Source organism: Mobula hypostoma, chromosome 28 (genome assembly GCF_963921235.1).
Source record: "Mobula hypostoma chromosome 28, sMobHyp1.1, whole genome shotgun sequence".
Lineage (NCBI taxonomy): Eukaryota > Metazoa > Chordata > Chondrichthyes > Myliobatiformes > Myliobatidae > Mobula > Mobula hypostoma.
The window spans coordinates 1,660,892-1,686,563 of NC_086124.1; the positions used below are offsets into that span (position 1 = coordinate 1,660,892).

At 45.3% G+C, this 25,672-nt stretch overlaps 1 protein-coding gene across 1 annotated transcript; it reads left to right on the top strand.

Annotated features, from left to right (window-relative positions):
• The first annotated feature begins 371 nt into the window (after positions 1 to 371).
• LOC134338916 (uncharacterized) lies at positions 372 to 25,197 on the top strand. The gene is made up of 8 exons (XM_063035109.1): positions 372 to 492; positions 2,576 to 2,673; positions 8,766 to 8,845; positions 10,291 to 10,495; positions 14,101 to 14,392; positions 18,426 to 18,588; positions 21,210 to 22,415; positions 25,068 to 25,197. Exons 2-7 carry the CDS (start codon positions 2,582 to 2,584, stop codon positions 22,409 to 22,411), a joined length of 2,034 nt encoding a protein of 677 aa, XP_062891179.1. The 5' UTR covers positions 372 to 492; positions 2,576 to 2,581; the 3' UTR covers positions 22,412 to 22,415; positions 25,068 to 25,197.
• Positions 25,198 to 25,672: the final 475 nt, after the last annotated feature.

Here is a 25,672-nt window from a genome sequence, read left to right on the forward strand (position 1 = left end):
AAAATCCTGGTAAATTTTCTCTGTACATTTTCAACCTTATTTAGATCCTTCCTGTAGGTAAATGACCAAAACTGCACACAATACTCCAAATTAGGCATCACTAACATCTTATACAACTTCAACATCACATCCCATCTCCTGTATTTAATACTTCAATTTCTAAAGGCCAATTTGCCAAAAGCTTTCTCTATGACCCTATCTACCTGTGACGCCACTTTCAATCAATTATGGATTGTTCCCAGATCCCTTTGTTCTACTGCACTCCTCAGTACCCGACTGTTCACCGTGTAAGAACCACCCTGGTTGGTCCTACTGAAGAACAACACCTCATACTTGTCTGCATTAAATTCCATCTGCTATTTTTCAGCCCTGTTTTTCCAGCTGGTCCAGATTCCACTGCAAGCTCTGACAGTCTTTCTCGCTGTCCACTACACCCCGAATCTTGGTATCATCTGCAAATTGGCTGATCTGGTTAACTACATTGTCATACAGGTAATTGATATAGATATATATATAAATATATATAGATATCGATATAAGCAACACCACCAATCCCTGCGGCAATCCACTAGTCGCATGTCTAATCCAAATTACTGCCTCATCTTGAATGCTAAGTGACTGATCCTTCTTGACCACCTCCCATGCAGGACCTCGTCAAACACCTTGCTAAAGTCCAAGTTGATAACATTCACTGCTCTGCCTTCATCCACTTTCCTAGTAACTTCTTCAAAAAACTCTGTAAGATTGGTTAGGTATGATCTACCACGCACAAAGCCATGCAGACTATCCCTAACCAGTCCCTGTCTAGCCAAATACTCGTATATCCAGTGTCTTAGGATACTTTCCAATAACTTTCCCATTACTGGTGTCAGATTCACCGACCTATAATTTCACACACACAATTAGTGATTCCTAGTACATTGTGCTTATTTTGACACAATTTTATATTCAAATTTGTTTTCAAATTACCTGTAAGCAAACAAGGTTGCATAATTTATACATTCTTTGATAATAAATGTACCATGAATCTTTGAATATTTGAAAATTCTGAACTCAAGAGATTCTGAAGATGCTGGAAATCTTGAGCAACAAACACAAAATGCTGGCGGAACTCAGCCAGTCCCGATGAAGTGTGTTGGTCCGAAATGTCGGCCACTAAACAACCCCCCCCCCCATAGATGATACCCAACTTGTTGGGTTCCTCCAGCATTTTATAACCATATAATCATATAACAATTACAGCACGGAAACAGGCCATCTCGGCCCTTCTAGTCCGTGTCAAAATCTTACTCACATCTAGTCCCACTGACCTGCACTCAGCCCATAACCCTCCATACCTTTCCTGCCCATACAGCTGTCCAATTTAACTTTAAATGACAACATCGAACCTGCCTCAACCACTTCTGCTGGAAGCTCGTTCCACACAGCTACCACTCTCTGAGTAAAGAAGTTCCCCCTCATGTTACCCCTAAACTTTTGCCCTTTAACTCTCAACTCATGTCCTCTTGTTTGAATCTCCCCCACTCTCAATGGAAAAGCCCTATCCACGTCAACTCTATCTATCCCCCTTATAATTTTAAATACCTCTATCGAGTCCCCCCTCAGCCTTCTATGTTCCAAAGAATAAACACCCAACTTGTTCAACCTTTCTCTGTAACTTAGGTTAGGGTTAGAACCATTGTATCAAAGTGGGAGCAGAGGCATCTTTCCACCCCAATAAAACAGCCCTTCTGGCCAACAATGCAACAAATGCGATCACATGCTGGTCTGACACAGAAACACCATGAATACATTGAGGGACCACAGCAAACAAAACTGTCAATCCACTAGGGTGAGTGATCCTACCTTTTTTCTTTGGAGGAATAAAGGAGTCTATTCCTTCATGCAAACGCGAGGAATTCTGCAGATGCTGGAAATTCAAGAAATTCAAGTCCTGACAAAGGGTCTCGTCCCGAAACGTCAACTGTACCTTTTCCTAGAGATGCTGCCTGGCCTGCTGCGTTCACCAGCAACTTTGATGTGTGTTGCTATTCCTTCATGGATCTGTTTTGTGTGTGTTGAAAAAATTCTGTTTCTGCTTTAAAGCTGTAGAATAAGACAGCATTTTGAACTGTAACTTTATTTTAGAAAACAATCTTTACTATGTATTTTTAAGTACATAAGAATGTTAATGGGTAACAAATGCAGGTGACAATCAGTTTATCATAAAAGATGGCATTTAAATTGCGGTGTAAATCAGTCCATCTGCTGTGTGTACATTACTCTAAAAATACGCAAAAGAAAAGAGCAAAATGTTACATTCTGTCCGGGTAGTCGCCAACGTGATGAATATTGATGTGGGAGGAAACCAGAGCACCCAGAGGAAACCCACACGGTCACGGAGAGAATGTGCAAACTCCTTACAGACGGAGGCAGGAATTGAACCCCAATCACGGGCACTGTAAAGCGTTGTGCTAACTACTACATTCTCTCAGGAACACACTGACCACCCCGCTTCCATCCTGAACAATATTGTTTGGATCCTGGGACGTTTCAACCAGTTCTAACCGTTGCTTCTCGTCTTCTTTTTGCACAGAAATGCATGGAATGCAACGGCTGTAAAGGAAACTATCAGCGTTTAAAGAAAACGTATCAGGCGAGCTGGGAACAAACTCCCGCAATTAAATCTTGCAGGTATCTCAGCGCGTTGGGATTTTTGTCAACAAAGAGTTATATCGGTCTAATCTGGCAAATATCGTTAGTTACTGCAGGTGGCAACAAGCGTTCACAGAAATTTCTGAAATTATCATTTTCTTCTACTTTTGAATTTTTATTTTTAATTTCATTTTGTTGAGATACAGTGTGGAACAAACCCTTTCTAGCTGCGCTGCCCAGCAACCCCCGATTTAACCCTGGCCGAATCATGGGCCAATTTATAATGACCAATTAACCTACCAACTGGTACGTCTTTGGACTGTGGGAGGAAACCAGAGCACCTGGAGGAAACCCAAACGGTCACAGGGAGAACATACAAACTCCTTACAGATAACAGCATGAATTGAACCCGGGTGGCCTGTACTGTAAAGCGTTGTGCTAACCACTATGCCACCGTGAATGAAGTCATCTTAAGGTTGCCATAAGGAAATATTCAGGGATGCAAATCACTGGACAACAAATTTTTCAAAAGTGTTGCTTCCTCAGAATATTTTTGTTTTGTTTATGATAGACCACTCAAAGCTCAACACAAATATAATGTCAGACTACTTGTGTCACAATTTGGAGAAACAAGAAATTAACTTTTATTGAAAACAATGAATTTAATTGCATAACAGTGCTGATGCTTTGCAATAGTTCAACTAAGCTAAAATGTTTTATTGATGATTTTCATTTGTACTCAGTGTCTGAGGCTTATCACTAAAGTGTCCAACAATAATTAGCCAGCATTGATGGACTTCAGTTGCCCTGATACTGTTTCTCTATGACTGCAATGAACTGGTGAAATCTTTCACCATGCTTGTCACTGACAGCACCAGGGTTTTCAGGGAAGAAGAAAATGAATCTTTAGTGACATGTTGCACTACATAGTTTTGTATGCTTGAAGCATGTTGTCAACCAGCTGCACTTAATTTGATACTCTGTAGTTGGCAAGAAAATTTTCTACAACATCCTTGAATGCCTTCCATCTGATTTTCTCCGGTCCCACTATAAGTTTTTAGAATTGCCTGTCATAGATGACCTGTTTGATTTCTGGACCAATAAATTTTGGCATCAGTTCTTCTGACTTGAATTATGAATTAATATAACAAATATAGGCGATTTTAAAAAATAGAGTGGATTAGGGAAATGTCATGGTGAATTTCATGATCAGCAGCTCAAAGTCCATAAGACGCACCCAGAGGTATTCAGGAAGGCAAAATCTTTGTTGTCCAGTGCAATTTTTGGGAATTGAGTTAGGTAAAGGAATATTTCTTTAACAGCGATCAGTCTTCATACAGGAATGAAAGACATGTTTCCTGAGACACTTTAGAGGAGTGTTACAGGAATGAAACGCATATTCCTGAGACATGAGTGTTATCAAACATGGAGTGTGATGCCAGGTCACGTTGGGAGATACTCGGGCAGATGACCAAAGGCTTGTTTGAAGAATTAAGAAGCAATGTGTGGTATCAGAGTGGTGGAGAGGTTTCGAGAGTCTCAGCTGCTGAAGACATGAATACCAGTGGGAGAGCAAATACACTCAGGCATGAAGCAGAGGCCAGAACTGTTGATATGCTGAAGGGTGCGGGGATGGAAGCTGGAAATGTGGAGGGCCGAGGAAAGCGAAAGGTTTCTATAAAAATAGGATAAGAAACTTAAAGACCTATTGAAGGCTCACGCCTGAAACGTCGACTGTTTATTCCCCTCCATTGATGCTGCCTGACCTGCTGAGTTCCTCCAGCATTTTGTGTGTGTTGCTCTGGATTTCCAACATCTGCAGAATCTATTGTGTTTAAGAAAATTAAAATCATGTTGTTGTGTAATTGGGAGCTGGAGTAAGTTGGTGGGCACAGGGTTCAAAGTTCAAAGTAAATTTATTATCAAAGTACATAACTATACCATAGACAACCCTGAGATTCATTTTCTTGTGGGCATTTACTGGAAAAATAAAGACATACAGTAGAATTTACAGAAAAACTGTACATTAACAAAGACAGCTAATGTGGAAAAGAAGACAATCGGTGACAATCTGAGCAGTTCTCAGGATGGGTGAATTGGAGTCAGTTTGAACAAAGTTGTGCAATACCTCTGGTTATGGACAAGAGCCAGGAGGGTTGGTAGAGTTGTGTAACACCTCAGGTAATAGACAGGAGGCAGAGGAGGGAGCCAGGGTGCTGGGAGAGAGGCCAGAGTTGTGCAATACCTCAGTTCATGGACAGGAACCAGAGACGCCAGGAGGGATGGTAGAGATGTGCAACACCTCAGGTAATGGTCAGGAGGCAGAGGAGAGAGCCAGGGATGCCTGGAAGGAGGCCAGTGTTATTCAACACCAGTTTATGGACAGGAGACTCAGGAGGGACACCAGAGTTGTGGAGCACCTCGTGTTATCGATAGGAAGTTGAGAAGCATGCCAGAGTTGTATAACACCTCAGGTTATGGACAGGAGGCTGAAGAGGGAGCCAGGGTGCTGGGAGAGAGGCCAGGGTTGTGCAATACCTCAGTTCATGGACAGGAGGCTTAAGAGGGACACCAGAGTTGTGGAGCACCTCGTGTTCTCGATAGGAAGTGGAGGAGAACGCCAGAGTTGTGTAACACCTCAGGTTATGGACAGGAGGCTGAGGAGGGACGTCAGCTGAGGAGGGACGTCAGCTGGGGGTGGGTATGGTCAAGTCTAGAGGTAATGTTCAAGGTGGAGAAGGGTTTCACTGGTCACTGAGCTGAGGGAGGGGTGGATTCAGGTGATGGGCATTTGCGCTCAGAGCCGTGGTAATCTGATATCCACCTCCAACCAGTACGACAGCGACATTACAAACCAATTGCTTCATTTTCTAATTGAGGCAAATTTCAAGGAGAGGGACAGAGTTGTGACAGTGATGGACATGGACATCTGCTTATCTAGATCACAATCCGAGTCTGACTCAACCTGCCAACTAACCTTTAGGAAAAGGGAATCTTGCATAAGGGTCCCGTGTCCCTTTGCACATCAGATTTTTGAATTTTCTCTCCTCTTAGAAAATAGTCTACATTTTTATTCCTTCTACCAAAGTGCCTGACTGTACACTTCCTGACATTGTATTCCATCGGCCACTTCTTTGCCCATCTTCCTAATCTGTCTGAGTCCTTCTGTAGCCTCTCTGCTTCTTCAACACTACCTGCCCCTCCACCTAACTTCATATCATCCACTCCATGTCCAGCGAGAGCCTCTTTCTGCCTCCTCCCCATCCTGTGAGCTGCTTGGATCTTGCTCTTTTCATCAAGGACCAGCACAGACAGCAAACTTCATGCCGACCTTGCTGGGAACCCTCTTCAGCCGAACTCCACAGGGAATAGCCACGTCTGCCGCCCTGTCCCTGCACTCCTGGACTAAGGTCTCGTACTTCAGGGCCTTCCTCACATGAGCCTCCTTGCACCCGTCCTCCCTTGGTACCGTGAGCTCCACCTGGATGATTTTCTTGTCTTCGGTGGGCCACAGTATGATGTCTAGTTGAAGTGCGGTTTGCACCACGTCTGAAAACTGCTGCTTCCTCCCCACATCGACCATCACCTCCCACGATTTGGCAGTTTGCAGCAGATTGGATTTAGGCCTCTTTGATATATCTGGCATGACTCTTTCCTTGAAGGAAATGACTGCCCTGTTTGCCTCTCTGCCAGCTGGTCTCTTTTTACACCTCTACCGTTCCAGTGTGTCAGCAAGGGACATCAGAGCCTTGTCGTGGCACCACCTATACCGTCCTTGTGTTAAAGCTGTTTTGCATTGTGACAGTATGTGTAACAGTGAACCCTGCTGACCACAAAGCTTGCAGTTAGGGTCCTCTCTCAGCCCCCATGTGTGCAGCTGTGATGGTGCAGGGACACAGACTGCAGAAGGAAAGAAATGCGGAAGGGCTCCAGTCTCCAAAGATCTGCCCAAGTGCTGTTGTGCTTGGGAAGATCCCATTTCGTCCAGGTGACCTGTGGCCTCAACTCCACTGCCTTCGATACCTACCTTTCATCCTCACGGTTGTGTACCTCTGCCTGGACCATGTCATGCCTATCCCTTGCATCTACACTCCCCCATCACTGGAAGAGTGCAGAGCCGAGGCCTCGCTGTCCCAGGCATGGGTTGCCAGTGATGTGTCTCAATTGCAGGGAGCTCGCTGCCTGGTCTGTGGCCGAGCTGGCGGCCCACTTTCAGCCCGACCTTGTTGCGACTGGCGCTTGGTCATCAGAGCCGCTCAGTGTTAGCACAGCTCTCACTCTGTGACACTGCTGGTATCAAACTGTATCGGTCTCTGCCATTCCTTTGGGTTCATCAGATGCATGGAGAGGGGGAGCTTGCTACATGGGCAACAACTTGCTCTCCATATCGTACTGCCCAAACTTGCGTATCTAGACAGCTAGGATGCAGTATCCATGGTCAACTCTCACCTCACACCTTGTCACCTTGAACTCCTCCACTACCGATGACAACGGGAGCTGATCTTATGTAGAGCCCCACTGGAGGAAAACCTGGGGCATCCCCAGCCACCTCTACTTTCCTCTCGATGTCTCCTACAGTGGTCATACACCGTGAAAAGCCAGACCATGAGCTTTCGTCGTGGCTATCCCTCAAGGTCGAGGATGATGATCTCCGTTCCGTACAGAGCGAAGATGCCTGTGCGTGTATTTGTTTAACGTGTACTTGATGTTGCTCTCCAAGAAGCACACAATACTTCACAAATCAACCAACTGATTCCAGTGGCGTGGAAACCACGACGATTGGAGCTGATGGATTTGTTGCAGCCTTCATCCGCCTTCACAGCCGTTGAGTTCGAAGTAACTTCGTCCGCCTGTTCCACCGTTGAGGTCTTGGTTGGATTGTTCTTTGTCAGGGACCTCACCCTCGACCTTACCGCCATGGGTGACCCTACCAGGAGCATAGCTCCAGACGGAATCGCTCTCGGGATCACAGGACCACACAAGCTTCTCCACCGCGACAAGGTGACAATCCACGGAGAAGGACCATGAGCTTTATTACACTTGTGAAGACTTAACAGGAATTTATTTGTATAAGTGCTTTGCTTTAGAGACAAGAATAAATCCTGTGACCTGTTCCTCAAAAGTTTCTAAGCTGTAATCAATAAAAATAAATTTGACCATCATCTGCCCTGATAATTGTAAATCCAAGATTCAAGATTCAGGATGGATTATTGTCTTGTCCAGTACACAAGTGTAAAGGAGGCCAAAACAATGGTTAATCTGGATCCGATTAAAAAAAAACACAATAAATATAATTACATAAAATAGCTTAAATACACAGGTTGGTTGTATGTCCATGAAGTGACACTAAGCACAGGAGTGTCTGTACATAAGGTGACTCTGACAGGAAATGATAAACTAGTGGTGATTGAGGGTGTGGAGGGGTGGGTTAGTGGGTGGAGGTGTTGATCACCCTTACTGATTGTATAATATGATTTACTATGCTTTTCATTTTTATATTGTTCTCCTTTAAATACTATATTATTAAACTACTAGGCTATATCTATACCACACTGTGCAAAAGTCTTAGGCACATATATATAACTAGGAAGTCTAAGACTTTTGTTCAGTACTGTAGTAATTTTTTGTATTGCACTGTTCTGCTGCTGCAAAAAAAGACAAATTTCACGATATATATGAGTGATGATTAACCTGATTCTGATATGAGTCTCTATTGTGGACTGAGAATGGGAAGGGGACAGGGAGAGGAGAATCATGGTTGGGAAAAGGGGAAGGGAGATGGGAGGGTGTGGGAAGCACCAGAGAGACATTCTGTAATGATCAATAAACTGATTGTTTGAAATCAAATGACTTTGACTGGTGTCTCAGGGCTGGATGTGTCTGCACCCGCCCACCCCCCCCCGTCCTTGACATTCCCTCTCTGCCACCCATCCCACACCCCTCCCTTGGTGCTCCGCCTCCTTTTGCACAGTGTGTATGTATACACACACACACACACACACACACACGTTATAGAATGAGACAAGGAATACTAATGTCCAATAACCAATATCTGCATGTCTGTGTATTACTTAGTGAATATGGATTAATTTGCTGAGTGTTAGTGCAAGTTACTCTGTACATTTTACCAGTGAGGAGCGACTCACAGAAAAGCGATGTACTCTGATCAGTGGAAGGAAGCACACCAAGAAGACCGCGGATTACGATGATGGTAAGTCTGAGCCAGGGTTATGACCGGTGAGCCCCTGGGTAAGACCGGGGACTTTGATTGCTGAGACAAGGTTTTGATGATGGGCCATGGATAAGGTTATGAACTATGACTGGTCTATGATCATAAATAAGATGGTGAACTATGATTGGTTGCTCATGCACAACATCATAAATTATAAAACCTTAAGACACAGAAGCAGAATTAGGCCATTCAGCCCATAGAGTGTTTTCTGTCTTTTGATCATGGCTGATTTATTATTCCTCTCAACTCCTTACTCCTGCCTTCTTCTTGTAACTTTTGATACCCTTATTAGTCAAGAACCTCTCAGCCTCTGCTTTGAATATACCCAGTGACTCGGCTCCACAGCCACCTGTGGCAATGAATTCCACAGATTCACCACCCTCTGGCTAAAGAAATTCCTCCTCATCTCTGTTCCAAATTGTGATGGTGGTGGGTCATACAGAGGTTATAAACTATGAGTGGTGGTTTCACAGATCCACCACTCTCTGTACCCTTTTCGGTTCCTGGGTATTGGTGTTTGAATTCCAGGCTGTGACCCTGTCAGTTAGGATACTCCCCATTGTGTTTCTATATCTGTTCCATGCGAGGTTGCGGGAATTGCTGTGTCGAACGGAGCCAATGAGGGAGTCCACGTCGCTCCATGTCTCTGCAGATATTGTGTCTATGGTAACCCACATCCTGAGGTGTCTCCTGGTGTAGACCTAACTCTTCCCCTGGAGCTGAGTCTGGAGACTTACTACACAGGAACTTAGTCCAGAGGCACGAAATTGCTTAAAAGATTACATCACTTCCAAAACCATTTTTTTCAGTAATTTTCAGTTTTCTTCCAAATAAGTTGATAAATAAATTGATAAATTAGTTTATTCATTAAGGTGCATTTTTAAAAACTTTGTTTTGCAGGTCATTTATACAGATTGTTTAATCAAAGTAAATCTTAGTATCAAAGTACATATATGTCACCATATACAAGCCTGAGATTCATTTTCCTGTGGGCTTATTCAGCAAATCTATAGAACAGTAACTGTAACAGGATCAATGAAAGATCAACCAGAGTGCAGAAGACAACAAACTGTGCAAATGCAAATATAAATAAATAGCAATAAATAATGAGAACATGTGATAAAGAGTCCTCAAAATGAGATCATTGGTTGTGAGAACATCTCAATGGATAGGCAAGTGGGTATAGTTGTCGTCTTTTGTTCAGGAACCTGATGTTTGCGGGGTAGTAACTGTTCCTGTACCTGGTGGTGTGAGTCCTGAGGCTCCTGTACCTTCTACCTGATGGCAGCAGCGAGAAGAGAGTTTATCCTGGGTGGTGGGGATCTCTGATGATGGTAGCTGCTTTCCTATTTTCCTGTTTCATGTAGGTGTACTGCAGGAAGTTTGCAGGTGACATGACACTAACCTTTTACATCTTTTCACAGATAGTGATCTTCAGACAGAGAACGGGCAATGTAAACCACACCAGGTCAGGTGTTACAGATGTGGACGTCGAAAGACAAAACAAGATGGTGAATGCTGTGGCGAAAGAAGCGGTCGAAGAAATCGAGCCAGCAAAGAGAGATCAGACGAGTATTACTTTGAGTCTAGGATAAGTGATGGTTCCTCAAAGAACCTGCAGGAGAAGAGGTCAGTTACTATTAATCTTATGGAAGAATTAACCTACACTTTTCTAAAATACGATGTTTGCTTCTCAATTGCAAAGCGGTTTCCTATTGTACGGTATCATCTCCATGGTGATATGTTGCAGCAGAGTGATGATGTCACTATAAAGTTTCAATTACATCATTAATTCTGCTCCAATGGCAGGCGAGTTCTCTGTTTCCTCTCCCTCGGCAGCCTTCCCGCTTCCACTTGCTGGGATTGATTGGTGCAATAATGTGTTGAAGACGTTCGACTCCAGTGTAGCGGTTGCTGCTAGCTGTCTTGAGTATTTATATTTATTGTGTTTTTATTATTATTATTGTGTTCCTTATTGTTTTGTGTATTTTTTGCGTTGCATCGAATCTGGAGTGACAGATGTTTGTTCTCCTTTACATTCGTGTACTGGAAATGGCATTAAACAGTTTTGAATCTTGTGAGCCATGGGGCACCCTGTCTGTTAGAACAGGCAAAAAAAAACAGGTGTAACAGAGCAACACGGACAAACTGTTGGAGGAACTCAGCAGATCAGGCAGCATCTGAGGAGGAGAATAAACAGCTGACATTTGCAACAAAACTCTTCAATGATGGATATGGTCCCTGCAAATTGCTCTGCCACCCACGGCCTGATGAACCGAGTCTGTAGCTATCCTTTCATCAGCAACTGTAGGCCCTGCACCAAGGTATCGTCTCAAAGTCGTCTTTGTTGTTTTTCTCCGCAGCCCCTGGCATTCCCACCTCACCACGGAGCTGATAACTCAAAAGTTAGATTTAGTTTCAGATTTTAAAGGTATTTAATACTAATCATGAATCCATCAAAACGTTCGGCGAAATGCGTTGTTTGCGTTAACAACCAACACACCCGAGGATGTGCTGAGGGCAGCCCGCAAGTGTTGCCACGCATTCCAGCGCCAGCATAGCTTACCCACAATGCACAGCCAAAATACAGCAAGCAACAATCTGCTCCCACTCAGACAGGCCTTCAACCCCAGGGTGGACTGCCTCCAGCCTCCAGACCACGACCCTGGACTCACTGCATTGTCCCCCACATCACAGGCTCCGCACCCCCGTCCCCATTCTCTCTGCTCCTCCTCTCCAAGACTTTTGTTACTCTAGCAAAAAAAGATCTTCAAAATGTCATTTTCTAATAGTACGTATCAAACCACCAGTATCAGAATGAGGGTTTGTGGCAAATTACCACGTTATTTACCAAATTATTTTTATTGATTGATCGATTTATCGAGATACAGTGCAGGAATGCCCGTCCATCCCCTTGAATTGCACACCAGCAATTCCCCGACTTAATCCCAGCCTAATCACAGGACAGTTTACAAGGACCAATTAACCTACTAACCGGTAGGTCATTGGACTGTGGGAGGAAACCAGAACACCCGGAGGAAACCACGTGGTCACGGGGAGAGCTTACAAACTCCTTACAGGCAGGGGCGGGAATTGAGCCCGGGTACCTGGTACCATAGAGCTCTGTGCTAACCACTATGTTACCGTGCTGCCACACCACGTTGCCAAGGAACTCCACATAGAAATCTCAACTCTGAACTGCTTCCACAACCTACAGACTCACTTTCAAGGTCTCCGCAACTCACGTTCTCAGTATTATTTATTTATTATATTTTTCGGGTTTGTCTTTTGCACGTTGGTTGTCAGTCTCTGTGCAAGGTTTATCATTGAATCTTTTGTAGTTCTCTGTTCTATTGTGAGTGCCTGCAAGAATATTTAATTTGAACTTTGAACATTGAATTAATTCATCAGTACAAAATGTTTTTCGAACTTTGCCAGGGTATCTTCTAAAACTCCGTCCATTTGATTTTCATTATTGTTTCTCAATAAGCTGATCTGCACAGTCAGCTGTTGTAAACTGAACTTGTTGAATCCGTTAACACGAGGAAATCTGCAGGTGCTGGAATTTGAATCCGTTACCTGGTCTTCACTGAACCCATGAGCGCTGTATCCCTATTTTTGCTCTCTGTTTGCCCTAGTTTATGTAATTTATTTTTTATATATTTTTCTCATAGTAATTAATAGTTTTTTTAATGTATTGCACTGTACTGCTGCTGCAGAACAACAAATTCCTCGTCAAGCATCAGTAATGTGAAGAGGGGCTCTGACTCTGATTCCCCGATGTTAACCACACAGACTCATGGCAAGCAGAGGCTGCCTTCCTCCCTGTCATGTCATGCTTGTAGTGCAGGGCGTGTTCACAACACTCCATGGTAAATACTCACAATCTGCTGAAAAGTTAATGTAACAGAACATAACGACACCACTGGCCTCTTTCAGTAGATTAAGGGCACGGAGATATGCAGGACATAGAACAGTACGGGTCCCTCGGCCAGCCATGTTGTGCCGACCCCTTAACCTACTCTAAGATCAAACTAATCCCACATAGTCCTCCATTTTCTTTCATCCACTTGCCTATCTGAGAGTCTCTCAAATTTCCCTAATGTACCTGCCGTTACCACCACCCCAGCTGGGTGTTCCATGTACCCACCCTACGCTGTGTAAAAAACCTGTTTCTGACATTCCCCCACCCCCCATACATTCCTCGAATCACCTTAACATCATACCCTCTCATATTAGCCATTTCCACCCTGGGAAAACATCCCTGACTGTCCGCTCGATCTTGTACACCTCCATCAAGTCGCCCCTCAGCTTCCTGTACTCCAAAGAGAAAAGCCCTCACTCAGTGTATCGTCGTAAAGCACGATCTCTAATCCAGACAGCATCCCGGTAAATCATCCTCTGTAAAGCTTCCACATCCTTCCTATAATGAGGCAATCAGAACTAAACATGATACTCCAGATGTGGTCTAACCAGGGTTTTATAGAGCTGCAACATTACCGCACGACTCTTGAACTCAATCCCCTGACTAATGAAGGCCAATCTTAACGAAGCTATCAACTTGTGTGGCGGCTTGAAGAGATCTATGGTCATGGTGGGTGACGGGGTGGAGATACGTCTCTACCAAAGGAGGTGTAAGATGCTCCTTCCCTCTACTAGCCTGCAGGTCACCCTTGGGCAAGGTGTAGCACCTGCTAAGCACCTCTCCCCACCTCCCCGATCAGGGTCGCGTGAAGCCATGGGGGATGGTCATATGAGCAGCTTGTGCACATCACAAGTCCTGGTTATGCAACCACCAACACCAAGTAGACAATCTCTGAAGAGTATTGAGAATGGCTGGGGTCACCCACCTTGTAAAGACACTGCCCAGAAGGCAGCAATGACAAACCACTTCTATAGAAAAGTTTGCCAAGAACAATCATGGTTACGGAAAGATCACGATCACCCACGTCATCTGACACGGCACACAATGATGATGTCATATGACATGGTATGTAATGATGATGTCATAGACACAGAACACAACAATGATGTCATACAACACAGCACGTAATGATGACAATAAACAACATCCTTGAGCCCCACCCTCCTGCTGATGGTTAAGTCGCTAGCTAACATTGTTTCAAGGTTCTCTTGTGTGGATTGTTCTAGCACTAAACTGAGATTTTTTTTCCAATGACAGCTACTTGTACTTGAAGCTCATTTATTGATTGCTTCTTCATTCCCTTTGACAGCATCTTTTCATGGAATCGTGCGCTTCCTGAGCCCCAGAGTGGATGTGTATGGATCAGGCAGAATTCCCTTATTCTTCCCTATGAGTGGGAGGACGACTGTGAGATGATCGACTGGGTGATTGACCAGTACCTTCAGGAGAATGACAGCATTTCCGCCTACTACAAGGGCAAGATTATTCTGACCTTGAAGGATGCTTTGGGAATCACGTCGACAGCCGCAGATTCAGAAAACCTGCCAAAAAGACTCCAGAGTCATGGGTTTGAAGCAAGCATCCCGGTTATCCCAGAGATGGTCTGTTAACCAATTCTATTTGTTTTTAATTGTAATACAAATATGAAATTGTTTACACCTTCCGTTGTGTCTCTTTGGTTTCCTGCTGTCAGGGAATAGGAGAGATTTCCACATGTGGCAGCTTTCTGGACATGTGAACTGAGGAAAATTAACAAGGACAGGTCACTTAAAAGCTTTGTCCTAACCAATCTCAGTCTGACTCTCGTTCAGTGTCAATAGACGTCACACTCCAGTAGAAGTGACTGGATAATGAGGAGCCCACAGTCCTGCAGCCTTTCATCCGTCTGTTACGGCCGATGACAGCCCAGCACAGGACGAGACGGGACAGGACAGGACAGCCCAGGACAAGACGGGACAGGACGGGACGAGACAGGGATCTTCCCCATATTCAGACCTGTCACCGACTGCATACAGCTTTCACCTGATAAATCTCTGGGAAAATTTGCACTCAATGTATCAGGCAATGTAGTTCTAAATTCTAAAGAGTTGAAGGTCAAATCAGATGATAGTCTTAGGGCAAAAAAGAACTTCTGAAGAAACAAGGTGATTGAGATGTTGAAATCCATCTTGTTTTTGAATATTAGTTCTTCACCTCACTGGTCTAATCTTAACCTGCACCACTTTCTAAGGGTTCACTGTGCTTCCTAGCTTTTGTGGCAGGTTGGGCTCCATAGAACATAGAACGTAGAACAGTCCAGCACAGCACAGGCCCTTCAGGCTGGGATGCTGTGCTGACCTTTTAGCCTGCTCTAAGATCAATCTAACCCTCCGCTCCTACATAGCCCTCCATTTTCCCATCATCTGTGTTTGTGTAGGGAAGGTACGTGGCTTACGGGAGGAACAACGTGAGGAAGTGAGGTTTAAGATTTAACGAAAGGCCACTATCAGAGAGGAAAAAGGCTGAGCAAATATAGGTGAACAGGGCAGGTTGACGTACACCCGGTAAATCGATTTAGCGTTCAGCAGAGATCCGCTGCTGAAACCCTTTGGAAGGTAGCCATTAGGAAAAGGAGCTCCTCTCTGCAGATGACAAATTTAAGAGTGCAGGCCACCACGACTGTGGATCGTTCATGTGTAGAGAGGATACACATCTGCACTGTACAGGATTGAAACTATTCACCTCATTGTCACAAGGTGAATCCGAATTCAAATCAGATTTAATATCACTGGCATAAGATGAGAAAATTGTTGTAATGTGGCTGCAGCACGTTGCAATACATAATGGCCAAAATGGTGAATTACAATAAGAAATAGTATAGAAAATAAATTAAGTCATGCAAAAAGAGAGCAAAAAAAAATTTGTGAGATAGTATTCGTGGGTTCAATGTCCATTCAGAAATCGGATGGCAGATGGGAAGAGGCTGCTCTTGAATCACCGGGTGTGTGGCTTCACGCTCCTGTACGGTGCAAGATACAACAAAATGTGATGTTAGAATCAATCAATCAATCAATTAATTAACTAATAGTGCAAAAGAGGAATAGTGAGGTAGTGGGAAGAGGGGTCTTCAGGCTCCTGTACCTCCTCCCTGATGGTAGTAATGAGAAGAGGGGTCACCTTTTGAAGGTGTCCTGCATGCAGGGGAGCTCGTGCCCATGATGGAACTGGCTAAGTTTACAACTCTACACGGCTTTTTCCGATCCTCTGCAGTGGCCCCTGCATACCAGACAGTGATGCAGCAGTTGGCTTGCTCTCCACAGTACATTTGTAGAAATTTGCGAGTGTCTTTGTTGGCATACCAAGTCTCCTCAATGTTCTCCTCTTGTATTTCAAAACATTTTGTTGTACAGTCAATAAAAATCAAAATTAATTTTTCATAAGCAGTATTAAACTTCCCTGATAGTCAGCAACAGGGAGACGAAAGTCTGGATAGACCTTGATCAGGGATGACAAATTCTGGCAATGAAACCCTCAGCTGACGGGTTTGCTGTTTGCGTTTTCATAAAGGGTAAAGACCATGCATGATATGTCAGGCAGCGTAAAAGGTGTCCCACTTAAACCGAAGCCTCAGAGAAACCTGAAATTAGCTTGTTTCCATAGTAACCGTTTGAGCGGAGTACCAGGAATCAGATTCATTATCACAGACAAATGTCGTGAAATTTGTTGTTTTACAGCAGTGGCACAGAGTAAAACATTAAAAAATACTATGTTACAATAAGAAATATAGAAAAATATCTAGGTAGTGTAAAAAGAGGGCTAAATAGTGAGGTGGTGTTGATGGACTGTGCCTGTGGGATTCAGTCTGTGCTGTTCTGGGGACACCGTTATTTCAGTGTTTTCACACAGTATTTGAATGCTGTGGACTGGGCCCCTTTGTGTGTCTGACATTACAAATCACAGCAGTGCCTCAGCCTGCATTTCTCGTTCCACGTGGCAGTCACCGCTGTTGCTTTGTGCCTGCTGTTGATATTCACCCAGCTCTATTCCAGTCCTTCTGAACTTTGCATCACACGATGTGTGAGGTGTGGAGGACAGAGGCGGCAAACACATTTTATTTTTCTTTGTAGGTGAAGCGCTGAACAAGTCCTTTTGGCCGAATGAGCCGTGCTGGCCAGCTACCTGCCTGTTTAATCCCTGCCTAATCACAGGACAATTTAAATAACTAATTCACCGACTAACCAGTATTCCTCTATTTCCCACTCTGACCTTTTACTTCTCACCTGCCTATCACCTCCCCCCGTTGCTCTCCTCCTTCCCTTTCTCCTATGGTCCGCTCTCCTCTCCTATCAGGTTCATTCCTCTCCAGTCCTTGACCTTTCCCACTCACCTGGCTTCACCTATCACCTTCCAGCGACCCTCCTTCCCCTCCCCCCACCTTTTTATTCCGGCATCTTCCTCTTTCCTTCTCGATCCCGATGAAGGTTCTCGGCCTGAAATGTTGACTGTTTACTCTTTTCCATAGATGCTTCCTGACCTGCTGAGTTCCTCCAGCATTTTGTGTGCTTTGCTGTGGATTTCCATCATCTGCAGAATCTCTTGTGTTGGTCCTAACCAGTACGTCTTCGGACTGTGGGAGGAAACCAGAGCACCTGGTGGAAACCCAGCTGGTCACAGGGAGAACGTGCAAACTCCTTAGAGGCGACAACCAGAATTGAACTCCAAACTCTGACGCCCTGAGCTGTAACAGCATCACACTAACCATGGCACCCCAGCATTCGCAGCAAACATCCGCACAAAACAGCTTTTGCCACAGTGTCATCACTTCACTGAGTGGCACTCTGCTGAGAATCTAACCAGAGAAACAGATCTTGTTGTAAATGAGTGTTAGTGTGGAGCAGAAAGGAATTTTGTTCGGGTAAAGGTGTTTGTTTGACAAATAATTTGTTTCTTTTAGAGTCAGAGTCAGTCACAGAGACCCTTCTGCCCATCTTACCCATGCTGACCAAGATGCCCATGTATACTTGTTCCATTTTTCAGCATTTGACCCATATCAAAGACAACCTCTAAGACCAGAGGATACAGCCTCAAAGTAGAGGGGAGAGTAGAACAGAGATGAGAAGGAATTTCTTTAGCCAGAGGGTAGTGAATCTGTGGAATTCATTGCCGCAGGTGCCTGTGGAGGCCAAGTTATTGGGTATATATACGGCAGAGGTTGATAGATTTTTGATTAGTCAGGGTTTGGAGGGATAGAGGGAGAAGGCAGGAGATTGGGGTTGAGAGGGAAAATGGATCAACTGTGATGAAATGGTGGAGCAGACCCAGTGGGCCAAATGGCCTAATTCTGCTCCTATGTCTTATGGTCTTATATTCCTCTCGAATTTTACTATCCATGAATCTGGCCAAGTGTTTGTTAAATGTTGTTATTTTTAACCAGTTCTAATTTATCTTACTAACCTGTCTTGCCTTTGATCTCTAGACATGCACGCCAAAGTTCCTCTCTTTCTCCACACCACTTCATATCAACATTTCACATTGAATGAATCCCCATTCGTTTTATTTCTCATCCAAAGGTCTCACCCTGAAGGTTATCTGATCAGTTCACGGACAGGCCGTAGTATTCCACACTGTGAACTCTGCCTCATGTCTTCCCTGCAGTTCTGCTCTGAGATGCCGTTGTCTGACCGCCAGGCCCCTGAAGAACAGTGCAGGAGGGATTCCCTGGAGATCCAAAGCTCAGGCCCCCTGCCTCCCTGCGAGACCCCTGAAGAATTAGTCAGTATTCTCCCCGAAACAGGGCAACCTGATGAATCCCAGAGAGGTAGGGAAACAAAATCAGTTCGTTAGACAGTTGAAAAATTTGGATATACAGTCATTCATTGTTGATATAAAATTTTTCAACTGCTGCCTCCTCTGCCCAGGTGACTTAAGATAACATTGATGTAAATTGCTGTGTCAAATCTTCATAAAATAATACAGAGATGTGCAAGCGATTTCCCCTAGAATAGAGCAACACGCACAAACCTCTGGTAAGAAGGTTGCGTGTGCAAACACAGTGGCCTCTCAGGGGCCAACCAAAGGTGCTTTTTTTCTTTGTAAAATTAGTTTTTTTGTGATCCAAGGACAATTTTACTCCAGGAACATCAGGGCTACTCCATCAGGGAGCTGTTTGTTGATTGGAGTAGCTGGACTCATGGTGTTGGCGGAGCTGGCCTAGGAGTTAGAGGAGCCGGTCAGGATGTCGGACGAGCCCATCAGCCTGCCGATGTGTCGGAGGAGCCAGTTCAGGTACAGGGAGCTGACCTGACTGCGGATCATGTTGCTGCCCGCTACGCGGAAGCATCGGAATTGGTGCAGTATAACCATGGGAGATTGTCTCAGACATTTCACTTGCAAGACTCTGTTGGAGAGTGATAATGTAAGTTGCCGCAGGCCCGTTACCCTTGTCTAATGGTGGGACAGTTGACATGGGAGCTGCGTAGCCTCAGTTGTAGCAAAAACTAGGCCTCAAGCTCGGGCTTGTCTGCTGCTGCAGACCATGTGAGAGATGCGAAAGCGTTTACAGCGTGGCGTCCGTGCTTGGCTGGGCCCTGGTCTCGCCCATCAGTGCTGCCCTCCTGTGTTCGAGTGGTGGAATGACAGGCTGGATCGTGTGCACCTGTACACTGCTGGGAGACTGTGCCGTCGACTACTGGACATTGTCACTCAGGGTCTTGGACTACATGTGTTTATTTTTGAGTGAATATGCTTCTTTTCTCAAGATTTTGAATTACATTACCCGCTATTTTTGAATGTTTTTCACCTTGGCCCCAGAGGACCACTGTCTCGTTCATCTGTATCTATGTAGTTTGAATGATGACTAAACTTGATTTCATTTGATTTGATTTGAAAATTCTGGAGGAACTCAGCAGGACCAATGAAAGTCTCAGCCCAAAATGTTGACTATTTATATGCTACCTAACCTTGCTGAGTTCCTCCAGCATTTTGTGTGTGTTGCTCTGGATTTCCAGCATCTGCAGAATCTCTTGTCTCCTACAGAACAGAAAGTACAAGCCACACCATCTTCAAGGTCTTAATTGACCTTTCCATGAGCAAACATTTTGATCTGTTGCCAGGATAGTTGCTGGCATTTGAATTAAACCAATTGAACTGAAGATTGATTAAACTGTGGTGCGTGCATTAGCCAGCAGAAGGATGATTGATTGGGACGATTCTTGTCCTAATGCCAAGGAAGCCTGGCAGCAGGTTGAAAACTAGGTTGGCTGGCAGATTCTTTTTCATTCGCTTTGTCTTTAGGTTGAATTAGAATGTAAACAGAAGCATGTGGAGATGCCAGCAAAAATCCAGGATCTTTAACACAAAATACTCTGCAGATGCTGGGGTCAAAGCAACACTCACAACACGCTGGAGGAACTCAGCAGGTCGGGCAGCATCCGTGGAAACTATCAGTCAATGTTTCGGGGTTTCCAGCCCGAAACCCAACGGTTCTGGCCTGAAATGTTGACTGATCATTTCCACGGATGCCGCCTGACCTGCTGAGTTCCTCCAGTGTGTTGTGAGTGTTGCCAAAATCAGGATCTTTGATGTCTCTGGCCACACTCAGAATCAGAATCACGTCTCCCTGTGATCACGTGGGTTTCCTCTGGCCATTCTCGTCTCCTTCCACATTCCGAAGCCGTACACGTTCAGGTTAGCCGTCAACTGGGAGACCGCATCACTGAGCGCCTCTGCTTCATCCGCTGAAAGCACAGCTTCCCGGTGGACAAACACTTTAAATCTGATTCCCGTTCCTGCTCCTGTTCCAACATCTTGCACCCTTACATTCCTGGTGAAGGGTCTCGGCCCAAAACGGCGACTGTTTATTCCCATCCAGAGATGTCGCTCGAGCTGCTGAGCTCCTCCAGCGCATCGTGTGCATTGCTCTAGATCTCCAGCACCTGCAGAATTTCTCATGTTTTGGGTTAGTAAGTTGGGGGCATGCTATGTTAGTGCCAGGAGCATGGCGGCAGGGCTGGCCCCAGTATACCTGAGACTGTGTTGGTCGTTGACTCGAATGATCCATTTCACTGTATGTTTCGATGTACACGTGACAAATAAAGCTAATCTCACAATCTCTTCTCTGCCCCTGCTTCTGAGCAAAAGACGGGCTCTGTCATTGCCGCAGGCTGTTGCACTCAGCTGATGACTATACCTGCAGAACCTACACCCCCACTCCATCTCCAATCTTGCCCACCTGCGCTGTGTGTACGCAATGCGCACTCACTGCAGGTTGGCACGTAATGGCCATGGGAGCTTCTGTGACCAGAGGCAATGGATTTGACAAGCAGAAATGTGGGAGGCCAGAGCACAGAACGCAGCAGTTATCGGATGATGGGGTTGTGCATTTGGTTTGCAACCCGAATAGTACTTTCTATCTCAAACTTTGGTTTTATGTTTCTCCAGAAAGTGAAGAGCAGTGTTGCCAAAAGAATATGGACAAATGGTGCCTGGAAGGCATAGAGAGGCAATGTCATGATGACGTGCCCAGCCAATGCCAAGATGGCATACCCGGTCAATGCCAGGATGACATGCCCAGCCAATGCCAGGACAACATGTATAGCCAATGCCAGGTGGAGGATGTGGCCAGCATGCTCAGCCAGTGCAAGGTGGACACACTCAGTCAGAATGACATGCCCAGCCATTGCCAGGACAACGAGCTCAGCCAATGCCGGGACAGCATACCCAGACAATGCCAGGATGACATGCCCAGCCAATTTCAGGGTGGCATGCCCAGCCAATGTCAGGATGGTATAACCAGGCCATGCTGGTATTGCATGCCCAACCAACACCAGGAAGGCATGCCCAACCAACACCAGGAAGACATGCCCTGTCAATCACACAAGGACATGCCCAGCCAAAGCCAGGACAGCAAGCCTAGACAATGCCAGGATGAAATGCCCAACCAATGCCAGGATAACATGATCAGCCAATGTCAGGATGGTATAACTAGACTAAGTTGGTATGGCATGCCTAGTCAATCATACGAGGATGTGCCTAGCCAAAGACAGGATGGCATGCCCAGCCAATGCCAGGAGAACATGCCCAGCCAATGCCAGGAATACATGCCTAGCCAATGTCAGGATGAAATGGCCAACCAATGGCAGGACAGCATCTCCAGCCAATGCCAGGATCACACGCCCCGCCAATGCCAGGATTTCACGCCCCGCCAATGCCAGGATTACACGCCCCGCCAAGGCCAGGATTACACGCCCAGCCAATGCCAGGATTACACGTCCCACCAATACCAGGATTACACGCCCAGCCAATGCCAGGATTACACGTCCCACCAATACCAGGATTACACGCCCAGCCAATGCCAGGATTACACGCCCCGCCAATGCCAGGATTACACGCCCAACCAATGCCAGGATTACACGTCCCATCAATACCAGGATTACGTGCCCAGCCAATGCCAGGATTACACGCCCAGCCAATGCCAGGATTACACGTCCCACCAATACCAGGATTACATGCCCAGCCAATGCCAGGATTACATGCCCAGCCAATGCCAGGATTACACACCCAGTCAATGCCAGGAGGATGCAGCCAGACAGTGCCATGTCAATGTGCCCAACCATTCTCAGGAAGACATGGACAGACAATGATCAGGTAAAAGCTACACTGTGTATACTCATACCCTGACTGTTTTGTAAATAACATTTGACATGACTCTGTTTAGTTTCCTGTGGAATGAATATAAATTCTGCAGTATTTACACGGCCACTGAGGATGCGTTCAGTGTATGATAAGGAGATTAGGAATGTTGGCACACAGAAAGACATTGAGGTTCAAGTCCACAGATCCCTGACAGAAGCAGCACAGGAGTATGGCATGAACCTTTTTCCAATAGCAGAGATATCAAAAACAGGAAGCAAGAGGTGAGTGGAAAGAGCTTTAAAAAGGTTCTGAGGGGTAAGAATTTTCATACAGAGAGTGGTTGGTATCTGGAAGAGGAAGTGGTGGCAGCAGATACAATTTAAGAGACGCTTTCAGATTCAGATTTACTTATCGTATATACATTGAAACAGACAGTGAAATGTATCATACATGCAAGAGATTGTACAGATGCCCAAAATCCTGATTAACACACCCAAACTGTTGGAAGAACTCAGCTGATGTTTCAGGCCGAGACCCTCCATTGGAAATCTGTCGTTTGCGTTAACAACCAGCACACCTGAGGATGCGCTGGGGGCAGCCCACACGTTCCAGCGCCAGCACTGAATACTCAGAGTGCCCGGCAGAACAACGCTGAACGCAACAAACCACCAAACAACAACAGCAAAACAAGCCCCGTTCCTCTCTCACACACAGACAGGGCATGGAACGGTGTGGCCCAGATACCACTGAGAGAGTGCAGAGAAAATTTACAAAGATGTTCCCGGGACTTGAGGACCTGAGTTATAGGGAAAGGTTCAATAGGTCAGGACTTTATTTCCCAGAGCGTAGGAGATATGATAGAGTAATGCAAAATTATGAGGGGTATAGATAGAATAAATGCAATGCAGGCTTTTTACACTGAGGTTGGGTGGGACTACAGCCAGAGGTTATGGGTTAAGGGTGAAAGGTGAAATGTTTAAGGTGAACGTGAGGGGGAGTTTTTTTCACTCAAAGGGCGGTGAGAGTGTGGAATGAGCTGCCAGCTGAAGTGGTGGATTTGAGTTTGATTTCAACATTTAAGTGAAATTTGGATAGGTACATTGGTGTGTGGAAGGCTTTGGTCTGATAGGACGAGGCAGAGACATAGTTCAGCACAGACGAGATGGGCCAAAGGACCTGTTTCTGTGACTCATTGACTCTAACTCGGGTGAGTATAGATTGGCATAAAGGTTTGCGAGGACGTCGGTCCTGGTTCTGCAAAGTAAAACACAGATTCATGACTCTGTGAGCCTTTCGCTCAGTTTCCTTTGCTGCCGTCTACTGCGTTTGCATCTTGGTTTCTGTGCCTGAAGGAATTTCCCCTGTCTGGAAATCCCGAAGGTCACTGTAATGCACTGATGATTGGCATTAGATGCTTGACTGGCGCCTGGCGACTGTCAGGCTGACGGGAACTGTGCGTCGCGCTGTGTGGACCAGCTATCCCAGAGACTGATCAGCCAGACGGGCCGGTGATCACTTACCCAGCCTAATGCTGGGATAACCGACCTTATGCTCAATCTGCTCGTAAAAACACACGAAAGAGGGCCCAATTCCTCGGCAATAATGTTTAATAAGCGAACTGTGATTAACCTTGTCATTACTGCACAATAATCTCTGGGAAATTTGCAGTAAAACTCCAGCAATTTAATCTTTTTGAACAAAATTGCAATTTATTGCAGCAGTTCATTTGATAAATGCCATTTTGGGAGCAGAATATAATTCAGAGATCAATCTCTTCGATGCAATAAAACTGTCTCGGAGATGGCAGCAGATAAATGTGTGGACGGAGGGGTGCAGTAATCTGTGGGTTGCGTTATTGGGCTATTATCCAGAGGACAAGAAAAATGATGCAGGAACATGAGTTCAAGTCCTACCACGGCAGGTGAGAAATTTAAATGCAGTTAATTCAATAAATTTTGTTGCGTGAACAAATTAGATAAATCGGGAATAAAGCTATTCTGTGCAGCAGTGAGGTGTACGGTCACTGGAAAAATCATTTGTTAGGGATGTAACCTGCCTTTCTTGTCCACTCTGATTTCTCATTGGTCCAGTGTGGCAGGTCTTTAACTGCCCACTAAAGTGCGCTTCACTTCCGGGAGTAATGAGGGATGGGAAGCAAATAGCAGCCTCCTCAGTGATGCCCTCGTCACATGAGTGAATATGAATGAATGAAAGATGTTGTTTACTTCAGAGAGTGGTGAGTGTGTGGAATTCATTGCCACAGATGGCCGTGCAGGCCAGGTCATTGTGGATGTGGAGAGGATGTTTCCTGTGGTGGGGAGTCTAGGACCAGACGGCACAGCCTCGGAATAGAGGGACGCCCATTTAGAATGGAAATGAGGAGGAATTTCTTCAGCCAGGAAGAGGTGAATCTGTGGAATTCATTGCCACAGAAGGCTGTGGAGGCCAAGTCATTGGGTACATTCAAAGCAGACGTTGATAGGTTCTTGATTAGTCAGGCCATCAAAGGTTACAGGGTTAAAGGCAGGAGAGTGGAGGCGAGAGGGATAATAAATCAGCCTTGATGGAATGGCAGAACAGACTCAATAGGCCAAATACCCTAATTCTTCTCCAATGTCTTATGGTTTGCCCTGATATTTTAGCCATCTCTGTTCCTTTTCACAGGGAGAAAGAATCTTCAAGATCCTTTCCACACGAAGAGCACAGATGAGCACAACAGCACCTTCATTCCATGCGTTAAATTGAAAATCTGTAGCAAATGGCCTGTTCTAATTGTCTTGTTTGCAAGTTAAATGAGGAGCCTGGTGGAAATTAAAAATCTTTGCATCCTTTGGTTATTATTCATTAGGGAACTGTATTTGTTTCATGGGGGGGTGGGATCAAGTCCAAGTTCAAGATCAAGTTTGTCATTCAATCATATACGTGTATACAGCTAAACAAAACAGTGTTCCGCTGGGGCCGAGGTGCAAAACACAGTCACACAGTCACACCGCACACAGCACACATCAGGGTCAGAATCCGTATCAGAATCAAAGCTTAATATCGTTGGCATCTCGTGAAGTTTGTTTTTATGTGGCAGCGGTACATTGCAACACAATAATAGAGAAAAATACAGAGGTGGCTGACATAAGGAAGTCCTGCCACTGGCAGGAAATGGAGGCTGTGCTCATGGCTGCACGAGAACAGCAGCTGAATACAAGACCAATAGAAACAGGGGTCTATCACACCAGACAAGACCCAAGAACCTGCTGAAACCATCTAGCACATTG

Coding starts and splice junctions, on each gene's coding strand:
- LOC134338916 (XM_063035109.1), top strand. CDS start 2,582: ATGGAATGCAACGGCTGTAAAGGAAACTATCAGCGTTTAAAGAAAACG. Junction 8,846..10,290: donor GACCGCGGATTACGATGATG/GTAAGTCTGAGC, acceptor ATCTTTTCACAG/ATAGTGATCTTCAGACAGAG. Junction 14,393..18,425: donor TCCCGGTTATCCCAGAGATG/GTCTGTTAACCA, acceptor TCTTCCCTGCAG/TTCTGCTCTGAGATGCCGTT.